The sequence below is a fragment of the Artibeus jamaicensis genome, unplaced genomic scaffold (assembly GCF_021234435.1).
Source record: "Artibeus jamaicensis isolate MK-2021 breed Jamaican fruit bat unplaced genomic scaffold, CSHL_Jam_final contig_685, whole genome shotgun sequence".
Lineage (NCBI taxonomy): Eukaryota > Metazoa > Chordata > Mammalia > Chiroptera > Phyllostomidae > Artibeus > Artibeus jamaicensis.
This window is the reverse complement of record NW_026521924.1, coordinates 25,732,787-25,753,928: the sequence shown is the minus strand read 5'-3', so window position 1 is coordinate 25,753,928 and position 21,142 is coordinate 25,732,787. Positions and strand designations below refer to the sequence as shown.

The following is a 21,142-nucleotide window of genomic DNA, read 5'->3' as shown; positions in this document are numbered from 1 at the left end:
GTCCTGGAGGGTACACAAGCCCACACACCCGGGAACCAGCACCAGAAGGGCCCAATTTGCTTGTGGGAAGTGGCAGAGGGAACAGAAATCTGAGAGAGAGTGGAACAAAAGCCATTGCCCCTCTCTGACCCCGCCCCCACATACAGCCTCGCAACCCAGAGACCTGGGTGGCCCCACCCTGGTGAACACCTAAGGCTCCGCCCCTCATATGTAACTGGTGCTAACAGACCAAAACATTATGGCTCAAGAACAGCTCAAAGCCCCAGAGCCAATAATGCTAAGCAACCAAGAGACAGCCAACCTATCAGATGCACAGTTCAAAACATTGGTCATCAGGATGCTCACAGAACTGGTTGATTTTAGTCACAAATTACAGGAACAAATGAAGGCTAAACTAATTGAAATGAAGGGAAATGCACAGGAAACCAATAGTGATGGAAAGAAAACTGGGACTCAAATCAAGGGAGTGGACCAGAAGGAAGAAAAAAATGACCAAACAGAAAAATATGAAGAAACAAGAATTGAAAAAAATGAGGAAAGGCTTTAAATGTTCCAACACCCGAATTATAGGGGTATCAGAAGGGGAAGAGGAACAGCCACAAGTGGAAAACTTATTTGAATAAATAATAAAGGAGAACTTCCTCAATCTGGCAAAGGCAATAGACTTCCAGGAAATCCAGGAAGGTCAGAGAGTCCCAAAGAAGTTGGACCCAAAAAAGGAACACACTAAGGCACATCATCATTACATTAGCCAAGATTAAAATGAAGGAGAGAATTCTACAAGCAGCAAGAGATAAGGGGATAGTCACCTACAAAGGAGTTCCCATCAGACTGTCAGCGGATTTCTCAAAAGACACCTTACAGGCAAGAAGGGGCTGGAAAGAAGTATTCCAACTCATGAAATCCAAAGACCTACAACCAAGATTGCTCTATCCAGCAAAGCTTTCATTTAGAATAGAAGGGCAGATAAAGTGCTTCTCAGATAAAGTCAAATTCAAGGAGTTCATCATCATCAAGCCCTTATTATATGAAATGTTAAAGGGACTTATCTAAGAAAATGAAGATAAAAAATATGAACAGTGAAAGGACAGCAAACTCACAGTTATTAAGAACCACACCTAAAATAAAAGCAAACTAAGTGGACATCTAAAACAGGAGCAAAGCCACAGAAATGGAGATCACATGGAGGGTTAGCAACAGGGGAGTGGGAGGAGAAGGGGGGAGAAGGTACAAAGAATAAGTAGCATAGATGGTAGGTAGAAATTAGATAGGGGGAGGGCAAGAATAGTATTGGAAATGTAGAATCTAAAGAACTTGTGACACATGGACATAAACGAAGGAGGGGGAATGGTGGGGGAGGGGGTATGCAGGGGGGAGGGGAATGAAGGGGGGAATAGGACAACTGTAATGGCATAATCAGTGAAATATATTAAAAACCAACCAACAACAACAAAAAACCAGTTATATACAAATATATCCCATTAGGGGGCCACTATATCGTTACCTCTTACATACTGTTGCTTAAAGTGGGCCTAAAACAGATTTCTTTGAATATTAAAACTGAATTTAAAGAAAAATGCTATGTAACTTGTAGTACAGGATATAGAGTACTGAGGTGATAGTGTTCAAAATTACTACCATAGAAGAAAAGTGATGGGCTAGGTCATTCTAACCAATGGACATGGTAAGTGTAAGAACCAAGAAGCCGTGGGCCTGGGACAGGGGCTGAGTATGGAGAAGACTCTATATGGATGGGCACACAGTGCAAGATAGTGAAGTCAGGGAGTCAGATGGTCTGGAGGGCTGGGTTAAAGGTCTTAGGCTCCATCCTGAGGACAATGGGAGGTCACTGCATTTATCTGACCTGAACTGTGCATGTTTTTGCGTCATTCTCACTGCTTAGAAAGGTGCTCACAAAGGGTCAAGTCCAAACACCTCACAATGGTACCCAAAGCCTTCTCAGGTAGACTGCAACTGACTTCATCTCCTGCCAAGCACGACATCCCACCTTATTTCTTAAACATGCCACCTTCTTTCACATACCTGGACCTTGCTTCATAGTTCCCTCTGCACAGGAACTTCTGGTCAAACTCCTCCATGCTACTCAGACATTAACCACTGAGCTCCTGTTCTAACCCTCTGCATTCATTCATGGCTCACCGGAAACCATCACTTCCAGAATGAAGCCTTTCTCTCTTTCCCAGGTGTTTGTCACTCCCTGTGCACATCTCTTTTAAAGCATTTATCACATACTATTCAGTTTACTGGAGTAGTAAAATCTATCCCATCATAAGCTTTTTGAGGGTAGGTTGGTTTCTTATTCATCTTTATGTTATCTGCACTCAGCATGGCCATGGACTTCAGAGCAGGGGAAAGAACGTAGTCTGCCTCCCTGAATGGGAGCTTTGGCCAAACATCTGGATCCAGGTCTCAGATGTTCTTTGACCCTCGGAGTTGGCTCTTGTAGTGTGTGTTCAAAGTGAACTGATTTCCAATTTGTAAAAAATGGACAAATTCACATATAGACTCGATTTCTGACTTGTCTTGTTCCAAATTCTGGCAACACTGGGTCTTTATTTTCACATGGTGGCCATCAGCTGGAGTTGATTCTATAGGGCCTGGTCTTCACATTACCCCATCCACGTGTCTGCTGTCCCTAGCACAAAGACCATGATGTTGGCTGTTAATTGCATCACTTTTCTTGCAGTAAAATTAAAAGGAAACTTTCTCGCACTAGGTGGTTTCACCTGAGCCCTGAAATGCACAGACTGGAGAATGCTGCTTAAGCCACAAAAACTGTTTGAAAAACGGCTGTTAATCTCAGGAGCTCAAGAATGAACGAATGAATGAATAAACGAACCGAACCAACCAAGTGACCGAATTACTTTTTTGTAAACAGAGAGATGAAGGCAATTATCCCCAGGGCAATTTTTACCTATTTGTGAAGGCCATACTTTGTGTCTGGTATACTGCACGTGCTCAGAAAATGGGACAAATTGCACTTAGTGTGAATTCCAGAAAAGCTGTGAATGAAGGACTGTGAGTGAGCGAAGGTGGTGAAATGGGGGTTCAAAAACTGATGCTTGTGTTGGTTTGTCTCTCTTTCCACCAGGCACCCAGTAGGTGTTTAATGAGTGCCTGGTGAATGCTTCCAGAAACAAGGGCCCAACTGCACTCCCTCCTCCTCCAGGCCGCCCTCCAAGGGACTGTCCGGCCTCCTCTCCACCCTCCTGCCCCATCCCCATCCAGCCCTTACAGGATGTCCTCACGGATAGAGGTGCCATGGTTGAGGTTGTGGAAGCGGACGGAGACGCGGTCCCTGAGAATGAAGGAGCACCTGTTCTCCTTTTTGTAGATGCTGAAGCACTTCTTGAAGTCCTCGTAGGTCTCAAAGCAGCTGCCCAGCTCCATAGCTGCCCCCTCAGCCCACTCCAGGGGCTGGGCTAAGACCAAATACCAGGGTCGGAGGTCACACTATAAGAGTCTACAGGCTGGCGTAGACCCAGAACGCCTTCAAGGTCGGCCCCAATTGGGTGGCCTGAGACGGAGCCCAGGAGGAACGCAAGTCTCAGCGGGTGAAATGGATTGGGGGACGTCTTTGCTCTCTGATTCAGGGGAAATGACGCTCCGCTTTCATTACCCAGTCCCTAGGCTCCGCCCCACCACAGTTACATCCAATCACACGTAAGATCTCCAGACTGATACTCATTTTATCCAATCACTAGAGAAAAGTAGCCGCACACCCGAAGACTGACAGGAACACTGACCAATCATAATTTGTATCCTTTATTCTCATTGCTCAGACTTCCGATTACTTGAGCTGGCTGCGGGGACCTGCGAATTCAGGGCTGGTCTCCCGGAGTCTGATTCAGTGCAGTGTTTCCGGCCGGCAGCGAGTGATCGACATGACCTCCACGCAGTCCCCGGAGGATGGGCAGGGCGGTGGCGATGTCCCCAGGGACCTCCGCAGCGTCCTGGTCACCAGCGTGCTCAACCTCGAGCCGCTGGACGAAGATCTCTTCAGGTAGCCGGCCGAATCTGGCGCGCATTCCCTATTAGGACAGAGGCTCCTGATCGCTACGGCCGCCACTCTGTATGTAGCCTCCTGGAAGAGGATAGGCTCTGTGACGGATCGGGAGAGAACTTGTGCCTGACAGAGCTGTCCTTGCTGCCCGGGCTTGCTCCCTCTCCACGTCGGTTTTGCGCAGCGCCACCCCTAGGAGGACTGGCAGTCTGGGCTAATAAAGTGGTGACCTGAGATGTCCTTCTCAGCAGTTTCTTGTGTCCCTCGGAACCAGGCTCAAAAGGGCTGCGGTTAGTCCAAGAGCACGCAGATAATCGGGTTTAAAACTTACCCTCAGCTCCTTGCAAATTCACTATCTATCCTTTGCCACATCACCACTTGTTGAGGTGTGGTAGCTCCTTACTCATTCCGAAGCCTGACCCATCTTCTTTCCCCACACCATGTAAATTCTTGACTGCAGCTGGGGATTTAACAGTTTTGGTCTTCAAGGCCCCTTGTTGGGAGCTATTTTGAGTGTTAACTTCTCTACCCCCAATTTAAGGAATCACAAATAACTTCCTGGAGGGTTATTAACAAAAGCATTCTATAAAATTGCTAAACTTGGGTGTGGCCTTGGAAAGCAAGAGACCCAAACCCTTCAGCATCCACAAGGGTCCCACCCTGGGCAATCCCTTTTCACCTCTGGGGACTACTTAGTTTTCCCATCTTCATACTGAAGGGGTTATATTTGAAGTCTGAGGGCCCTTTGAGCTCTAAATCTAGTTCTTGGGTTGTCAAAGTTGAGGGGTATATGTGGCAAGCCTAAATGCAGTTCATTTTCATTCTTGCGGTTCACCTTCATCCACTCAAAGCCTTGAGAGGCTTCTGCCGAACCTTGGTATATGAGCAGTGGAAGAAATAATCAGACTCGGGGTCCAAAGACCCAGATACTGCTAAGTATTAGCAATTGTGTGACCTTACTAAAGCCACTTCTCCTCTTTGATCCCTGTTAGTATAAAATATGGGGGTTGGTTTCTTATCCTGGAACAAAGTCCGCAGATGGATCAGGCAATCCTGAAGGCCCTGGAGATATATGTTCTGTGTGCAGAATGATATAAGAGCATTCGTCTGGGCAAAGGGCCCAGGGCTTTCACCAGATTCTCAGAAGGATCCCAAGCCCCAATGAAGTTAAGAGATTTGTAACTGATCATTGTAGGATTTGGTCCAGCCCTGAAGTCTTTCCTGCTTTCCCTTTCTTCCCACAGAGGAAGGCATTACTGGGTACCCATAAGCAAACGGCTGTTTGGGGGCCAGATCATAGGCCAGGCCTTGGTGGCTGCAGCCAAGTCTGTGAGTGAAGACATTCACGTGCACTCCCTGCACTGCTATTTTGTGCGGGCAGGTAAGCCGCTCCTTCCTTGCTCCCAGCCCAACCCTGGTGACCCAGCAGGCGCTTCTTCCTGGTCTGGGAGGCCTGACTTGGGAGACGGAGGAGGACAGGGGAGGGAGGGAGAAAGAGAGGGAGAGAAGCACCAGTGTGAGAGAGAAATACCACACCTCCGACTAGGGACCTGGCCCAAAACTCAGGCATTTGCCCTGACTGGGAATTGAACCAACAATCCTTCAGTTCATAGGCCAGCTCTCAATGCACTCACTCACACCAGCCACGGCTTTTCTTTTTCAAAAAACATTGATTTAAGGGTGAGAGAGACAGAAACAGAAACATTGATTTGTTCTTCCACTTATCGATGCATTCATTGGTTGCTTCTTGTACGTGCCCTGCATGGAGATCAAGCCCGCAACCTTGACGCCTTAGCCAACTGAACTACCTGGCCAGGCCTATTTTGCCTGTTGGTTTTTTTTTAACTTTTATGTTCATTTAAATATTTTACTTATTTATTTTTAGAGAGGGGAAGGGAGGGAGAAAGAGGAAGAGAATCATCAATGTGTGGTTGCCTCTCCCACGCCCCCTGCTGGGGACCTGGCCCGCAACCCTTTGATTCTCGGGCCAGCATTCAATCCACTGAGCCACACCGCCGGGGCTATTGGGCCCTGTTTTAACGTTCCAGAGGTTTGGCGCATAAGAAGTGCAAGGCAGTTCCTCTGGGATGGCAGCTTCAGCTCCATTTTAAATTGTCTCCATTTTTTTTTTGACATCAGTTTGTAATGTGACTCTGTACTGGGTACATTAAATATTATAACGAAGGATGATGATCCAATGACATATTTTTAAAAAATCCTCACCTAATGATATATGTTTATTGATTTTAGAAAGAGGAAGGGAGAGAGGGTGAGGGGGAGAGAAACAGAAACACTGATCAGTTGCCTCCTATATGCACCTCAACTGGGGTTCGAACCCACAGCCTAGGTATGGGCCCTGACCGGGGACCAAACCTGCAACCTTTTGGGTGCAGGTTGACAATGCGACCAACTGAGCCATCTGACCAAGGCTCTGGTGATATTTTTAGTTAAAAGATGTTAGGGAGGGTTGTTGGTCCTTGGCCTTTTATCATATCAATTGTTTTTCTGAAAGCCTAGGCTAGAATGTTAGTGAGGGTCTTTTTAAATATTTTATTTAGGACCTGGATGGTGTAGCTCAGTGGATTGAGCACAGGCCTGCGAACCAGAGAATCGCGGTTTGATTCCCAGTCAGGGCACATGCCTAGGTTGCAGGCCGGTTCCCTGCAGGCCAGTTCCCAGCAGGGGATGCATGAAAGGCAACCATACATATATGTTTCTCCCTCTCTCCTTCCCCTCTAAAGATAAATAAATAAATAAAATCTTTTAAAAAAATTTATTTATTAATTTTTAGAGGAAAGGGAAGGGATGGAGAAAGAGATGGAGAGAAACATTGATGTGTGATAGAAACATTGATCAGTTGCATTCCCTTCCCCCCACTGGGGACCTGGCCCATGACCTAGGCATGTGCCCTGACCAGGAATCAAACTGGCAACCTTTTGGTGTGTAGGCTGGTGCTGAATCCACTGAGCCATATCAGCCAGGGCTGTTTTTTTTTGTTGTTTTAATTTTTAAAAAGATTTTATTTTTTTTATATTTAGAGAAGGAGAGAAACATCAGGGTATGGTTGCCACTTGCCCACCCCCAACTAGGGAGCTGACTTGCAAGCCAGGGGCATATGCCCTGACTGGGAATCAAACCAGCAGCCTTTCGGTTTGTAGGCAGGCACCCAGTCCACTGAGCCACACCAGCCAGGGCTGTATTTTTTTTTTAAAGTATTTCTCTCGAGAAGTAGAGAGCTGTAGGACAGAAGTCATTTGACTCAGCATAGGGTGAGAGTCTTGGAGAATCTAGAGCAGAGGTCAGCAAAGGGCCAGATAGTAAATATTTTAGGTTATGCTGGCAAAATCAACAAAATACAGATGGGAGCCCTGGCCGAGAGGCTTACTTGGTTGGATTGTCATCCTATACACCAAAAGGTTGTGGGTTCAGTTCCCCGTCAGCGCACATACCTAGGTTGCGGGTTTGATCCCCAGTTGGGGCAAGTACTGGAGGCAACCGGTTAGTGTTTCTCTCTCATACTGACGTTTCTCTCTCTCTTTCTCTCCCCCTCTCTCTATCTCCAAAAATCAATAAACATATTCTCGGGTGAGGCATTTTTTTCTTAAAGAACAACATAAACAAATGGGCTTGGCCGTTTTCCAAAAAAAAATGTTACTTATGGCATCAGTTTCTTCATCCTTAAAATGGGAATAAGACGTAGTCTGCATAGTCTTTGTGAGACCCACGTGAGAACAGATGTCTTAGGAACTACTGCTGCTTGGCATCCTACCTTCAATGTGCTGCTCCAGAGCTTACCTACCTTCTCTGTTCCAGCAAAAATTTCCAAGAATAGGTCTGGAACTCATTCACACCGAAAAGTAAAGCACTAGTAACTAGAAGTACTGCATTAGCCCAAGGATTAGATGAAAACTAATTTAAGTTCATTGGTAAGGGAGGAGTCAGACTGCCCCTGAAGTCAGACTGTGGCTCTCTCTCCAGCATTGGACTCTGGAAAGCCCTTCTCAGAGGCCTTGGATTTTGAGGAGTCCCCATTCTGGTAGAAGTGCCCCTGTGGCAATGCCAGATATCAGACTGACCAGCAGCCACAGGCCTCCACAATGAAGTTTATTGCCGTTGAATGAGCCTGCAGTGTCTGACTGGCTCCCCATTTGGCTCTGGGTGGGGGAAGTGACACTTTTCTAGATCTGGCTTCTTTCAAGACATCATATTATCTGGTGGTCAGGGTCGACCAAGGTCAGAGTTCTCCAAGGTTGACCTAACTCAGAGAGACAGTGAAGGACTTCAGGAACACCAGGGAGACTCCCTCCCTCTAAACCCCACCGGCCTCGTCCATTGTTCAAGGCTAACAGTCCTCAGCCTGCAGCCAGGGCCATCCATCCTGCACTAGGAGAGAAGACCCGAAGGAAGACCGACAGACTGCCACTTGCATCAAGGAGGAAATGACTGACTGCGCAGGCTTTCCTGAGAGCAAATGAGTATTCAAACAATGGCCAGACCATATATAAAAAGAGATCTTGGATCCATGACTAGAATCAGTAAGCACAGAAAACCAAAGTAACATCTCTATGTCAGGTTTGAAACCGCCATCTGTAGCAACCAGTCCAGAAGCCAAACCACAGCCCCTGTAACAGTCTGCCCCGAAGAGCCAGGACTTGGCCAATGACTGACGGCTTCCCTAATTGTTGCCCATGCTAACTTAGGACGAACTACAGAAAGCCACACATGGGCCCCTAACCAATGATAAAGTATCCCCTGCTTCTACTTAGCTTGCCTCACAGCTTCCCCATGGCAACAGCCTCCAGTCAGGGGGCATCTGAAAACTTTTCTCACGAGAAAGCTTGCTCACTCCTCTGCCTGCCTTTGAGTCTCTGCCAAGCAGTAGTGATGGCAGCTCACTCCCTTGCTATACCAAACTCTGAATGATAGCCTTTGCTTGTTCTTGAAAGGAAGGAAGGAGGGAGGGAGGGAGAGAGAGAGAGGGAGAAGGAAGGAGGGAAGGAAGGAAGGAAGGAAGGAAGGAAGGAAGGAAGGAAGGAAAAAAAGAAAAAGCAAACAGGTGTCAGGACAGATGTGCTGACCCCTGACACAGAATGGTACTGGACTCATGCATGGCAAGATCCCAGTCACAGATGGAACAAGGCAAAAGCTAGGAGTGTTTATTGTATTTAACAAACACAGAGCACTTGCTATGTGTCAGATATTATTCTAATCACTTTATAATTATGAACTAACTCTCATTAAAATCCTGAGATTTATAAACAGTATGATGATCCTCATTTTATAGTGAGTAAACTGCTCAGAGAGGTTAAGTGACTTTCCCAAGGTCACACAGCCCATGAGCTGGGATTTGAATGCAGGGGATCTGGCCATGTCCCTTCTGTTGGTTGCTGTTGAGAAAGAAGGGTTTCCCCTGCACTGGGAGCAAGCGTCCCCAGGACAGGGTCTGGTGTTCTGTCTGTCCCCAGTACCTGGGCCTCTGCCAACCTCAGTCAGTAGCCACCAAGCAGAAAACGAATGGAGAGCAAGTAGCAGCAGTGCCTGTCCAGCCATTGCGATGATGACAGGGTCTGTGGGGCTCACTCAGGCTCACCGTGTCCCTTGTGCCCCCTGCAGGGGACCCGAAGGTGCCCGTTTTGTACCACGTGGAGCGGACGCGAACAGGGGCGAGCTTCTCAGTGCGCTCTGTGAAGGCCGTGCAGCACGGCCAGCCCATCTTCATCTGCCAGGCCTCCTTCCAGCGGGCCCAGCCCAGCCCCCTCCAGCACCAGTTCTGCATGCCCACGGTGCCCCCGCCGGAGGACCTGCTGGACTACGAGACTCTCATTGACCAGTACCTAAGGTGAGAGACCTGGAGACTTCAGGACAGGGCCGTTGCCACCTGTGTGGGTCACGGATTCCATTAGTGCATCTTGACCATTCAAAAACACGGACTCGGGAAGAAGATGCTGGGTGTACTGTATGCAGTGGGGTAAGAATGCTTGTGTGGAAGTTGAGTTTCAGTTGTGTGTGTTGGCGTATCTGCACATGTGCGTGTGCTGGGTCATGATGTAGCATGCAGGGCTTACGATTCAGCCAGTCCAGGTACACGGTACAGTTTTATTGGTCGTTAAAATATTGAAACCCTTCTGTAACTACTTGGTTACTCACCTCCCCAGTCCCTGTGTGATGTCCCGCCGCCCTCCTTCAAGGTCACATGATCCAGCAGCCTAAGAGCTAATGCCTGGCAAGGGGCAGGCTCCCTCCTGCTGCCTTTGCCTTAGTGCATGTTAAATATTTTAAAGATTGTATTTATTTATTTTTAGAGAGATGGGGAGAGAGAAAGAAAGGGAAACATTGGTGTGTAAGAGATACATTGACTGGTTGCCTCTCACGTGCCCCTCAATGGGGGCCTGGCCTGCAACCCAGGCATGTGCCCGGACTGGGAATCAAACCGGTGACCCTTTGGTTGGCAAGCTGGTATTCTATCCACAGAGCCACGCCAGCCAGTGCATGTTAAATATTTGAAATATCACCTGGTAAAATATATTTCTTAGTGGGGTCGCACTTGGTAAAGTTGGAAAAATGCTGGGGCGTGGGAAAACCGCCCTGGGCTCCGATACCCAACTGGCGCATGCGTGGACTTCGGCCAGGGCTGTGCCCTGTGATGCCCATTTGCTCTGTGACTCTGCCCAACTCCCCGGCCTCTCAGAGCCCTGCTTCTTCATTTAAAAAATGTTTGTTTCTGCTCTGCCTACTCACAGCTGTGTCCGAGGGCAAGTGCCTCTCTCTTGGGCTGCGTGCGGGGGCAGCAGCAAGGTGTGATGGGGCAGGTGTGGCTTTGAACCTGGGAGAGCTCTAGGTTCAAATCTAGTTCCTGTCCCTACTAGCTGTGTGAGTTTGGGCAAGTTGCTTTCCCATTCTGAACCTACGCCCTGCGTCATAAAATGGTGCTAATCATAATTCCTACCTGGTAGGAAGGCTGCAGTGAGGATTAAATGAGATAAGAGATTAATAAGGCACTTAGCGAGTGTTCAGTAAATTGTAGCTATACCGCTATTGGTGGAGAGGAATAAGCTCAGGTCCTAGTTTGTGGTTGGAGCCCAAGAAATGTTTGCTGGAGTGAAAGGAGGACACTGTTCTTACTGGTCCTTAAATCTAGTCCTCTGCTGTCCAATAAGAAAGCCACATAGCATTACACTTAACATCAGAACTCTTCTGTTGTTAAGAGTTCTCTTCCTCAGCCACACCAGCCACATTTCAAGCACTCAGTAGCCACATGTGGCCAGTGGCTACTGCGGTGGACAGTGTAGATAGAGAACGTTCCATCATTGTAGAATGGACAGTGCCTGAGAGGACAGGGATGAAAATGGAAATTCCGATGTGCACTAGGCGTGGCCGTGACCATGACCAAGGAGCTTCCCTGGAAATGGGCTCCTCCCTCTGGGGATGCAGTGTTTCCAGTTGCTCAGGGTTAGGCGACTCGGTCCAAGTTGGGCAGCCTGGCCCCTGAGTGTGTGAGGCGGTGAAGAGTGTGAACCGCGGAGCCCAGCTGCCTGGGCCCAGACCCTGACCTCTGTGCTCTCCGAGCAGGCTGCTTGGGCTCTGATTCATGGGGGCACATTAGTCGCACCTGACTTGCAGGGCTGTGCAGAGCGAGTTCGTGCAGGTGCAGCGCCTGGAATGGTGCACGTGGCGGTATGCCCCCGGACGGTGATGTGTGGGCTTTGTGCGCATTATCCTGTTGGCTACTGTCATTGTCCACATTTTGCAGACGGGAGGATAGGCTCAGGGAGGTTACTGACTTGCACAAAGCCCCATGGCTCACTGGAAGCAAAGAAGGGCTTCAAAGACTTGATGCTCCTACCTGCCAGAGGGGAATTTTCAGGCTAACCCTGGACTCCCCTAAAAAGGAATGAGGGGGTAAGAGGAAGCAGTTCAGAAGACAAGCTCCCCCCACTCTCCGGGTCTTCCCCACTTTACTTTACTTTCAGGGACCCTGCCCTCCAAGAGAGGTACAGAATTGGCCTGAACCGAATTGCTGCCCAGGACATGCCCATTGAGATCAAGCCAGTAAACGTAGTCACCCTGCACCAGCTGCAGAACACAGAGCCCAAACAGATGTTCTGGGTACGAGCCCGGGGCTACATTGGTAAGAGGACCCTCCGGCCTGCACCTCATTTGCCCTACGTGGCCTTGGGCATGTTACTTCTCCTCTCTGGACCTATTTCCTCATCCGTGTGATGGGGAAGTTGGCTCAGCTTCTCACCAGGACCCTGTCAGGCTTTTGCACAGAGAGAATGGGCGACGACTGTAATCTTAATGTGGGCCCTTTCTGGGGAGGGCAGGGCAGGGCAGGGCACCTTGCTGAGATTCTTCTCCAGGTCTACTGCTTCCTGTGTGGGAGACTTGGGGACTGAAGACCCCACCCCCACCAGGTGCCCTTGTGCTGCAGACAGTCTGCACATCTGTGCTCGGCAGCCCCTTTCTCCCCACCTCCCTGCAGGCCCTGAGCTATAAAGCCCAGGAGCCCAGCGCTGATGGGGCTGGGACCTATTGCAGGGGAGGGCGACTTCAAGATGCACTGCTGCGTGGCTGCGTACATCTCGGACTATGCCTTCCTGGACACAGCGCTGCTGCCGTACTGGTGGCAGTATAAGGTGCACTTCATGGCCTCCTTGGACCACTCCATGTGGTTCCACGCCCCCTTCCGAGCGGATCACTGGATGCTCTATCAGTGCGAGAGCCCCTGGGCTGGTAAGTGTGGGGCCACGTGGGACAAGGGCACTGGCCTTGGGGTGGTAGGGAGTGTGCATTCCTATGAGGCACCGTACAGGTCACTTGCTCTCCTGTCCCCCAGGCTTTGGCATCCTTGCCTCTGAAATGACAGGGTGAAGCTGGAGGACAGGACGCCTGCTCAGCTCCTGGTTTCTGTAACATGCTGGGACTGTGGTTCACAGTATCTCAGAGACCCAGTTCAAGTTCCAGAACCACTTCTGAGTCTCCATATGGCCTTGGGCAAGTCCCATTGCCTCTCCAAGCCTCAGTTTCCCAACCTAAATAGAGTTGTATCAGAGCAGTGGTATCCAAACCTGGTGGCCCATCACACCGCCACTTGGGGGAGCTTTGTCAAAGTAGATGCTCGGATTCTAACATTATGACTCAGCAGGTCTTGGAAGAGGTCCAGGAAACTGTATTTTTAAGAAGCTCCCTAAGTGCTTCTGCTGGTTAACGAGGTTGGGGCTGGGGGCACTTAACAATTTCTAAGGGCCTCCCTACTTGGATGCTCCTCATCGGACATGGAGAAGCCCAGACTCATTCGTTCATCAGTGTCTGGTGGCAGAGCCCTGGGTTCCTCTCCAAGGAAATACCTTTCAAATGATGAAAAGCCTCGCTTTGTACGACAGGGACCAAACTTACGGGACTCTTGATACCCAGGGAAGGGGGCCTCTCAAGGACCAACAGCATCCCAGTAGAAGATCAGCAACCTTGAAGTTGGGAGACTTGGGTTGGGGTTTGGTCTGATTCTTAAAGCCAAGTTCCTCAGCCTCTCCAAATTTCAGGCTTCTCTGGGGAAGGGGACAAGCAGCCCTGCTTCACTTGGCTACAGTGAGGACTAAGTGAGCTGCACTGTGTGTAAGCGAAGCCGGCAGCTCCCATCATACGCACCGAGCTAGGCCAAGGCTGGCAAAGGAGAGAAAATCGGCAGGTGGGGAGGGAGGGTGGCCGGACCTCACAGCCCAGGATTCTCTCCCCTGAGCCTTTTTGCACCCTTGGAGGTTGGGTGGGGGCATGGCTGTTTTTCCTATAATACCGGCCTTGAGGGACTGGTATGATTTATTGTAAAGGGAACTGATGGGTTTCCTAACACGAGCTTAGATCTGCTTACCCAGGTACTGTCCAAGGCTGTTCTAAAAGTCCCCACTCTGTGATCTTTTTAAAAAAAAAAAAGGTTTTACTTACTTATTTTTAGAGAGGGGAAGGGAAGGAGAAAGAGAGGGAGAGAAACATCAGTGTGTGGCTATCTCTCGCACACCCCCTACTGGGGACCTGGCCGGCCACCCAGGCATGTGCCCTGACTGGGAATTGAACTGGCAACCCTTTGGTTTGCAGCTTGGCACTCAATCCACTGAGCCACACCAGCCAGGGCTCTGATCTTTTTGAGGAATCCAGAGAAGATATGAAAGTGCTTTTCAATTGTCAATTGGGTTCCCATGGGAGGAGTTACTCCCAATGAGTGACCACCCCAGGCTCATAAAAAGGCACTTGGAGTTTGGGAGTGACTACACACTCAGTGTGCCCTTGTGCGGGGCAGCCCAACCTGGACTGCACCCTTTTCCAGAAGCCTGTTTGGCTGTGCTGAAGGAGAGAAAAGGCTGTTCTTACCCTTCTCCTCACCTGCAGGTGGCTCCCGGGGGCTGGTTCGTGGGCAGCTGTGGCGTCAGGATGGGGTCCTGGCTGTGTCCTGTGCCCAGGAGGGCGTCATTCGAGTGAAGCCCCAGGTCTTAGGGAACAAGCTGTAGCAAGAGGTACCGGCTTGGCCTGGGGCTTCAAGGACCTCCCTTCTCTTCCCACCTCCCCCACTCCAGATGCAGGAGTCACAGCTGAGGGCGGGGCCTTATGTCCTTCACATCCAATAAAGAGACTGCTAACACCGGAGCTGCTGGCCTTTAATTCCCCTGGGCCAGCACTGCAGCGCGCCCTCCAGCCATCAACTCCAGGAGTCCAGAGGCAGAGTCCTTGGCCCTTCGGCCAGGCTGCTTCACTGGCTGGGAAGGCCCAAGGCAAGGGGAACCCTGACCCCAACCTGGGGCACAGCCCCAAATCCTTCATAGGCCGAAGGGAGGGCATCAGACTCCCTCCCTGCCCCATCTCAGGCATCCCCAGCCAGAGCTTTTCCTGAGCCCAGCTCAACGGAAGAATCACGTGTCCTTGGTCTGCCACAAATTCTTTGTGGTACTTCCAGGGGTTCCCAGCACCCCTACAGCCTCCCAGCCGCGGTTAGGTCCTCATCAGTCTCTCCGCCCCTGCCATCCTGGGGGCAGTGCCTCTCCCCAGGGTGGCCTGAAATCTAGGCCAGGTTAGTCCAGTACCTCCTTGATTAGCAATTCTTTGAGACTGGGGGGTGGCGTGGGGGTCAGGCCCGCCTCCTGCAGGGCCTGGAGCCGTGCCTCTGACTGGCGTTTGTCCAGCCCCAGGCGCCAGGAGAGCCGGACATAGGCCTCCAGAAAGGGTGCCAATAAAGGGTGGGGGCTCTCCTCCCCCAGCAGCTGAAGAGCTCTCTCGCAGCACGCCCGGGCCTCCCCAGGGTCCTCCAGTTCCTGGTGGCACACAGCCAGCCCAGCCAGGGTCAGCAGAGGGCGATCGGGGCTGGACGGGGTGTCCAGATGGGCCTGCAGCTGCCAGGCATTGGCCCAGAGTGCCAGAGCCTCACGATAGAGGCCCGTGCAAGTGAGGCTCTGTGCTCGCCGCAGCTCGGGCAACACGAAGAAGTCCTGCAGGTCTGGGGCCTGGCGCAGCTCGGGGACTGCCTGCAGGTGGCTCAAAAACTGCTCGAAGGCCCGGCTGCGGCGGGCGATGGTCTCTGCGGTGAAGTTCCGGCGCAGGCGCTTCCGGGGGAAGGAGATGGCGGCCATGGGGCCCCGGAACTGCCGCTGCAAGTTTCGGTGCAGCCGCTCAAAGTCCGAGTATCGGCGAGAGATCTGGGCCTGCTGGCGATCCGGTGGCCCAGGCCCCGTCACGGCGATGGTGTAGAGCTGCAGGGAGGGTAGGGATCAGGGCGGGTGCAAGTTGTCCATGGGCCCCTTCCCTCCCCACACCCCACTTCCAGCGCTCTGCCCCACCTCTTCCCTTCACCTCTAAAACTGGGCGCAGGAAGGTGGGGGCTGCTGGGGCAGCAGCCAGGGAGCCCAGCTCGTCTTACCTGAGGCTGGTCTGAAATGGCCCAGGCCCAGGCAGCACAGGGAGAGAAAGACAGAGATGAGCTTCAGTGCCTGGAGCCACTGCCCTTCTGCCCCTTCCAGAAAGTACTCCCTTCTCACTGGGGCCACTAGCTCTTCTCACAGCCCCTCTGGAAAACCAGGGGTGAGTGGAAACCCAGGCCAGTCTCTTGGGCCTCTGAGCCAACCTGTAGGAGCTGTGTTCTACTCTAGCACAGAGTGCTCACATTCCTGGCCAGGTCGTTTCAGTCCAGACATGGACGATGGGTCTTCAGACACCCCAGGGGCGATCACGGAAAAGTACCCTGGACTCAGACTCCAGTTCTAATCCCAGGCCAGCTCCTCCTGCCCTCCCTGTGTGACTTCAGGCAAGGCAGGCCCCTTGAGTCGGCTTCCTTGTCCAGTGAAGGAAGCCTCAGCCTGGGTCAGTGTTCTCACAGTGACCCACAGTGTGCGTTCTCACAGTATGCATCTCACACCTGAGTGTTCTCACTCAGGTGTGCGACGCACACACACACGTTGGCCCTGAGATCTTCAAGAGGTATGTGCTGGAGTAAGTAACACTGAATCAGAGGAAGGAGGTGATTCCCTCCCCCCGCCTCCCCCTCCAGTTCTCTTTGAATCTTTCTGACCGCAAACTTGAGAAGTGCTGGTTTTAAAAAAGCACTTCAACGCATCTCAGCTCCATTTTTAGAAGCAAGCCCGAAAGCACAGGCAACAGCATCCAGGCAGGACTTAATGACACTTTGTCACTGCTTTTACTTTTGTAGAGATTGTCTCTTTATCGCAAGCAAGGCTTTCCACATACAGTAGTCCTACAAAGTTGTCTTTTAAACTCACATAAGGAAAAGAAGTTTGAATTAAAGACAAATGTTAGAGAATGGCAGAAGCAGCACTCTGACGGGACAGGAGTTGTGAAGGCGGTACTGAGCGACCCCTCAGTGTTCGGGGAAACACTTCCTCCAGGCCCGAGAACCCAAGTAGGGAGCGGTCTGTAAGAACGCTGAGCCAGCAGCTTTAAAAGGGGGTTAGTGAAGGTGAGATTTTAAAGGCCGGCCAACGGCAAACCCAGGGCTTTCTCCTGGGTTTTCTCTGTGAAACTGCCAGTGGTGTAGCCACCCGTGGCTAGTTGGGTCTGCCTGCTCTGTCCTCTTCTCCAAGATTCACAGTGCACTTTAATATTAAGGATCACAAAGTCAAACAGTAAAGACACTTTATTTTACTCTTCAACTCTGCATTCCCCAAACACACTGCAAAAACTGCAAAGTCTTTTTTTTTTTCTTTTAAAGGAACAGTTATTAACATTCCAGGAAACCTATTTTCTGTAGGACACACATCAGGAAGAACTGGCCTGTAATGACCCCTTATGTTTATCTGGCTTTTATTTTGGGGGGTTCTGGCAGCAAACCATCTATTATTCATCATCTCTTCCAGTGTCCTGCCGAGACCCTTACATGACCCTTACATGTCCTTACATGACCCTTGCAATGTCTTGCTGAGACAGGTGATCGTGACAGTGGCCCCATGAACTGAGTGCTGACCCTGTGCCTCGCACGGCGCTGGGCTCTTCACAGCCAGTCTCATTTTGTCACAACAGCACTGCAAGGAAGGTGTCCTCACTGTGACAGCTGAGGCCCCGAAGTCACACAGCTGGGAAAGGACCCAGCTGGGATTCAAACCCAGGCTGACCTAATTCTAAAGCCTGTGCTCTAATCCCCCAGGAGAAGTTCCGTTGGGATTTAGGGTCCTCAGTGGACAAAGGTGGTGATTTGTTTCTCTAGACGTCAGCCAGGGCATATTTGGCTGTCCTGCTCTATCTTGTCATTCTCCCAGAGTCACGCCCATACTTCCTTGTGTCCCAGCTGCTCCTTGATAACTGATCCGTGGGGTCCCCTTCCTGTGCATGAAGCCTGGCCAGGACTTTTGCCACTTAAGACTCGATTACCAGTCAGTTCCTGCTCAAATTGAAGCAATCACCCCGTGGGTGTGGACCTTGTTTACTAACAGCTGTTGCTGAGCGGTGGTGAGGCCCAGATGTGGGACAGGGCTCCAGGCCCCTGTCCTGCTGAGTCAGAAATGGAGGAGGGAGGTGACAGGCAGGGAGCTGCAGCCGCCGGGACCAGCCAGGTCAGACTGGGTTTCAGGCCTGGCCTGGAGCAGGACCTGGCAGACCTGATTTTCCATGTCAGTTTCTCCTTCCCACAGAGAAGAAAACGGGGACTCCCAGGCGCCCCCACACAGGGCTCCTTACCCAACCCCACCAACTCCCTAAATGAAGCCCTTAGGACAAGCTTATTCTATACACGGCAGTTGCTGGAGAGTGGATCAGCCTGGGTTGTAAGGAGGCCACAGCAGGCCCTAGATGCCAGACATTTTCAATCCAAAGCTAACTTAACAATACAGCTACTTTTTATTTTATTATACATTTTCTGCAGCACTTCATAATGCCAGGCACAATGCTAAGGGCTTTCAGTGCACTGTCTGATCTAACTCCTGTGACAGTTCTCTGCATTATCCCCATTGCTCCGATGAGGAATGGGCTCATCGAGGTTATACAACTCACCCAAGGTCAAACAGCTGGCATCCAAAATCTAATTTTTAAAACCACTAACCAATGCAACGTGGGTCTCCAAGCCTGGTCCAGACAATATTGTTTCCTGTGTACCTTGCATCTTGCTACATTTAGCAAAACCCTGGGGGGTGAGGTGAGTGGGGCACACACACCCGTTCTCTTATTTTCAAAGCCAGGATAGGAGGCAGGCCCATAATCCTTTCTTTACTCAGTCCCAGAGAGGCTATCATTTGCTTGAAGACTTCCACAAGTTATATCCCCTTTCTAGACTCAGTTTCCCATCTGTAAAATGGGGGCAGCCATTTATAACTACACAACGAGCTCCCTTCCCCCCAAGAGAATTGAAATCTTCCCTACTTTCTTTTAGCTAGATTTGTAGACTCATAGCCCAGGGGTTCCTGGACCCACACTCACCACGTACTTGGAGGGGGGTTCCTTGACCACGTTGGCGCTGGTCACCTCAAAGAGCAGCCGCTGCGGAACCAGGGTGTTCCGGGACTTCTTCCAGAAATCCTGCAGTTGCCGTGTCAGGAGCTGACTGCCCCGCTGTGCGTCAGGTGAGGGGTTCCGCTCTGCATGAGTAAGTGACCAGTCACATCAGTAGGCCTGGGGCCAGAGGCGACATCAACCATGTGCCATGACCTCACTCCTTCCAAAAGCCGACACAGCTTTATCCCCGTTTGTCATAAATGGAAATTGAAGGCCAGAGAGGGGCCAGATGCCAAACACGGTGCTTGGCAGACGGTAGGCGCTAAATAACTATCTCCACCCGCAAAACATCCCTTAGCACATTACCATTTGTATCCCAGACGTACATTTAGTGTCCCATTTGTGTACATTTAATAATGTCCCAACAACCCTAAGAAAGGGGTGATGTCCCTATTTGACACAAGGGGAAACTTGGCTCAGAGAAGTGTTGGGACTCTCGAGGTCCCACAGCCAAGAGATGGTTGGGACACTTAAAGAAGTGTCGAGATTTCGGAGTTTGGGCAGGATCAACTCAGAACCCCCGATGCTTTCGGGAACACCGCTGCGGTGGAGGCCTACTCCTGCCTCTGTCCGCCCGCACTCGCCTGCAGCCTCTCCCGACGCCCCGTCCACAGGGGGCAGCGGGTCGGGGCCAGTCGCCTCGTCGTCCTCATCGTCCTCGTCGTCCTCGTCCTCGGCGCTGTTGAAGCTAAGGGTGCCGCTCAGGCGGGAGGACAGGCCCTCGGCGTCGTCGTCCTCTAGCTCCGAGCTCTCCGGGAACTGCTCGCCCTCGGTGCCCGCTGCCGCCTCCCCTGGGCCGTCGCCGGCCAGGGCGTGCCGCAGCCGGTGCAGGAGCCGCGAGGCCATGGCACCCTGCGGGGAGAGCCGGACAGAGGGTCCTGGGCCCCTGCGAGAGTTAGAACCCGGCCCCCCGCGGAGGGGCGGGGTCCAGTTGGGTGGGAGGGGCCCCGTGGAGGACCTACCCCTGCCCGTTGGGGTCCTGCGAGCCCCCGGACTCAGCTGGGTTCGTCCTCCCCTCGCCCGTGTCCTTTGGGGCCGCCCACTTCCCGGGAGGCAGCCGGGTCTCTCCCTACGTGTCTCTCCCTACATGTCTCTTGCCCCCTGGTGCATCTCTACCTCCGGCGCCCTGCGGTGCACTCCGGGGCGCGCTGCTCCCCAGGGATGGGTCCGAGTGCCGCCTCGGGTGGATTACTGGAGCCGGCGGGGCTCCGCCGGGCCGAGCTGCAGCGCGCTCCGCTCCGGCCTCTTCCTGGCGCTGCCCCGCCCCCGGCCCCGCCCGCTCCCGGAGCCGCCCGGGAATCCCGGGCCCTTCGCTCCAGGAGACTTGGAATCCTGGGTAGGCCTGAGCGAGCCTCAGGCCTCTTGCTGGATCGTCCCCAAAACCTCGGGGCTCACACCCTCCTTGAGCCCTCCTAACCCTCTCAGAGACCCAGGCTGGTAACCAATCAAGCCCTCAGTTTCCACCTTTTTAACTTTCCAAAGTCATTATTCGACAGTGGGAAGCCCATCTCTCTGGTGAAAAAACTGAGGCCAACAAAAGACACGTGGTCTGGGTTGGAATGTGACCTTGCTGAGCCTAGGTCTTCTCTTATATAAAACTGGAACGATTAATACAAGTACTATTTTGTAGCTCTTACAAGGATGCTAGTCCAGCGCCTGGAGCAGAGCAGGAACTGACAGATATGATCAGTGCCATGATTATCCTTTCTACAGTGTTCACAGGCTTTTTACAGTTTTAGGTGAGCCACGCACGCAGGAAGCAGGCCAGCGGGGAAACTGAGCCCCAGAAAAGGAGCTGGTTGCCCAAAGTCACACAGCGTGCCAAGAGGTCTGAGTGTGGGGCCACGCAGCCCAGGTCCCCTGAGCTGTGCATCCTGTTCTTTCCTGTAAAGCAGGCAAGGTGACCTCAGCATCCCCTCTGGAGGGCTGTTTTATCTTTCTCTTGGAGGGAGGGCCGCAGCAGGTCAGGAAGAATTTATTGTCGCTTCCTGTCAGCAGGTCCAGGTATCAATCCCTAGCAGGACAGATATTTCTAGTTACACAATCGAACAAATGAAATCAGACAGTGGTCCCTACTCCTTTTGAATGGCACAGGAGAGAGGGGTCTGGGGGGAATGGATTTGGATGAAAACAGCTCTCTCC

At 51.6% G+C, this 21,142-nt stretch overlaps 3 protein-coding genes across 9 annotated transcripts in view; 1 reads left to right on the top strand and 2 right to left on the bottom strand.

Annotated features, from left to right (window-relative positions):
• The window catches only part of ZSWIM3 (zinc finger SWIM-type containing 3), a 29,163-nt gene extending 14,748 nt beyond the window's left edge, over window positions 1-14,415 (bottom strand). Inside the window, exons 1-2 of one of the 4 annotated variants that reach the window (XM_053671397.1) lie at window positions 3,257-3,340; window positions 2,044-2,656 (exon numbers count right to left, since the gene is read on the bottom strand). In XM_053671397.1, coding sequence (XP_053527372.1) covers window positions 2,044-2,099 — 56 coding nt within the window. In that variant the 5' untranslated portion in view covers window positions 2,100-2,656; window positions 3,257-3,340. Of the gene's footprint in view, window positions 1-2,043; window positions 2,657-3,256; window positions 3,650-14,386 lie in introns of those variants that run through there. The other 3 variants (XM_053671398.1, XM_037164611.2, XM_037164609.2) reach the window with 3 other exon arrangements.
• ACOT8 (acyl-CoA thioesterase 8) lies at window positions 3,808-14,659 on the top strand. 2 transcript variants are annotated; one of them, XM_037164620.2, is made up of 6 exons: window positions 3,808-4,024; window positions 5,269-5,405; window positions 9,638-9,863; window positions 11,995-12,152; window positions 12,563-12,757; window positions 14,405-14,659. In XM_037164620.2, the coding sequence occupies exons 1-6, from the start codon at window positions 3,906-3,908 to the stop codon at window positions 14,521-14,523; spliced, it is 954 nt and encodes a 317-aa protein (XP_037020515.2). In that variant the 5' UTR covers window positions 3,808-3,905; the 3' UTR covers window positions 14,524-14,659. The 2 variants fall into 2 exon arrangements, with proteins under 2 accessions (XP_037020515.2, XP_053527377.1); XM_053671402.1 differs by lacking the exon at window positions 14,405-14,659 and having other exon boundaries at window positions 12,563-14,352.
• SNX21 (sorting nexin family member 21) lies at window positions 14,655-20,254 on the bottom strand. Of its 3 annotated transcripts, none has more exons than XM_037164648.2 (4): window positions 20,088-20,254; window positions 19,585-19,852; window positions 18,926-19,083; window positions 14,655-15,756 (listed from the first exon to the last, which is right to left on the bottom strand). In XM_037164648.2, exons 2-4 carry the CDS (start codon window positions 19,844-19,846, stop codon window positions 15,082-15,084), a joined length of 1,095 nt encoding a protein of 364 aa, XP_037020543.1. In that variant the 5' UTR covers window positions 19,847-19,852; window positions 20,088-20,254; the 3' UTR covers window positions 14,655-15,081. The 3 variants fall into 3 exon arrangements, with proteins under 3 accessions (XP_037020543.1, XP_037020540.1, XP_037020541.1); XM_037164645.2 differs by having other exon boundaries at window positions 20,117-20,205; XM_037164646.2 differs by having other exon boundaries at window positions 19,585-19,878; window positions 20,117-20,198.
• Window positions 20,255-21,142: the final 888 nt, after the last annotated feature.

What these genes read in the sequence shown, in the direction of transcription:
- ACOT8 (XM_053671402.1), top strand. Translation starts at nt 3,906, where the DNA reads ATGACCTCCACGCAGTCCCCGGAGGATGGGCAGGGCGGTGGCGATGTC. An exon ending in CTGCTATTTTGTGCGGGCAG is followed by an intron (nt 5,406 to 9,637) that starts GTAAGCCGCTCC and finishes TGCCCCCTGCAG; the next exon opens with GGGACCCGAAGGTGCCCGTT. An exon ending in ACGAGCCCGGGGCTACATTG is followed by an intron (nt 12,153 to 12,562) that starts GTAAGAGGACCC and finishes GACCTATTGCAG; the next exon opens with GGGAGGGCGACTTCAAGATG.
- SNX21 (XM_037164648.2), bottom strand. Translation starts at nt 19,846, where the DNA reads ATGGCCTCGCGGCTCCTGCACCGGCTGCGGCACGCCCTGGCCGGCGAC. An exon ending in GGCGTCGGGAGAGGCTGCAG is followed by an intron (nt 19,084 to 19,584) that starts GCGAGTGCGGGC and finishes TTACTCATGCAG; the next exon opens with AGCGGAACCCCTCACCTGAC. An exon ending in AACCCCCCTCCAAGTACGTG is followed by an intron (nt 15,757 to 18,925) that starts GTGAGTGTGGGT and finishes CCCTCCCTGCAG; the next exon opens with CTCTACACCATCGCCGTGAC.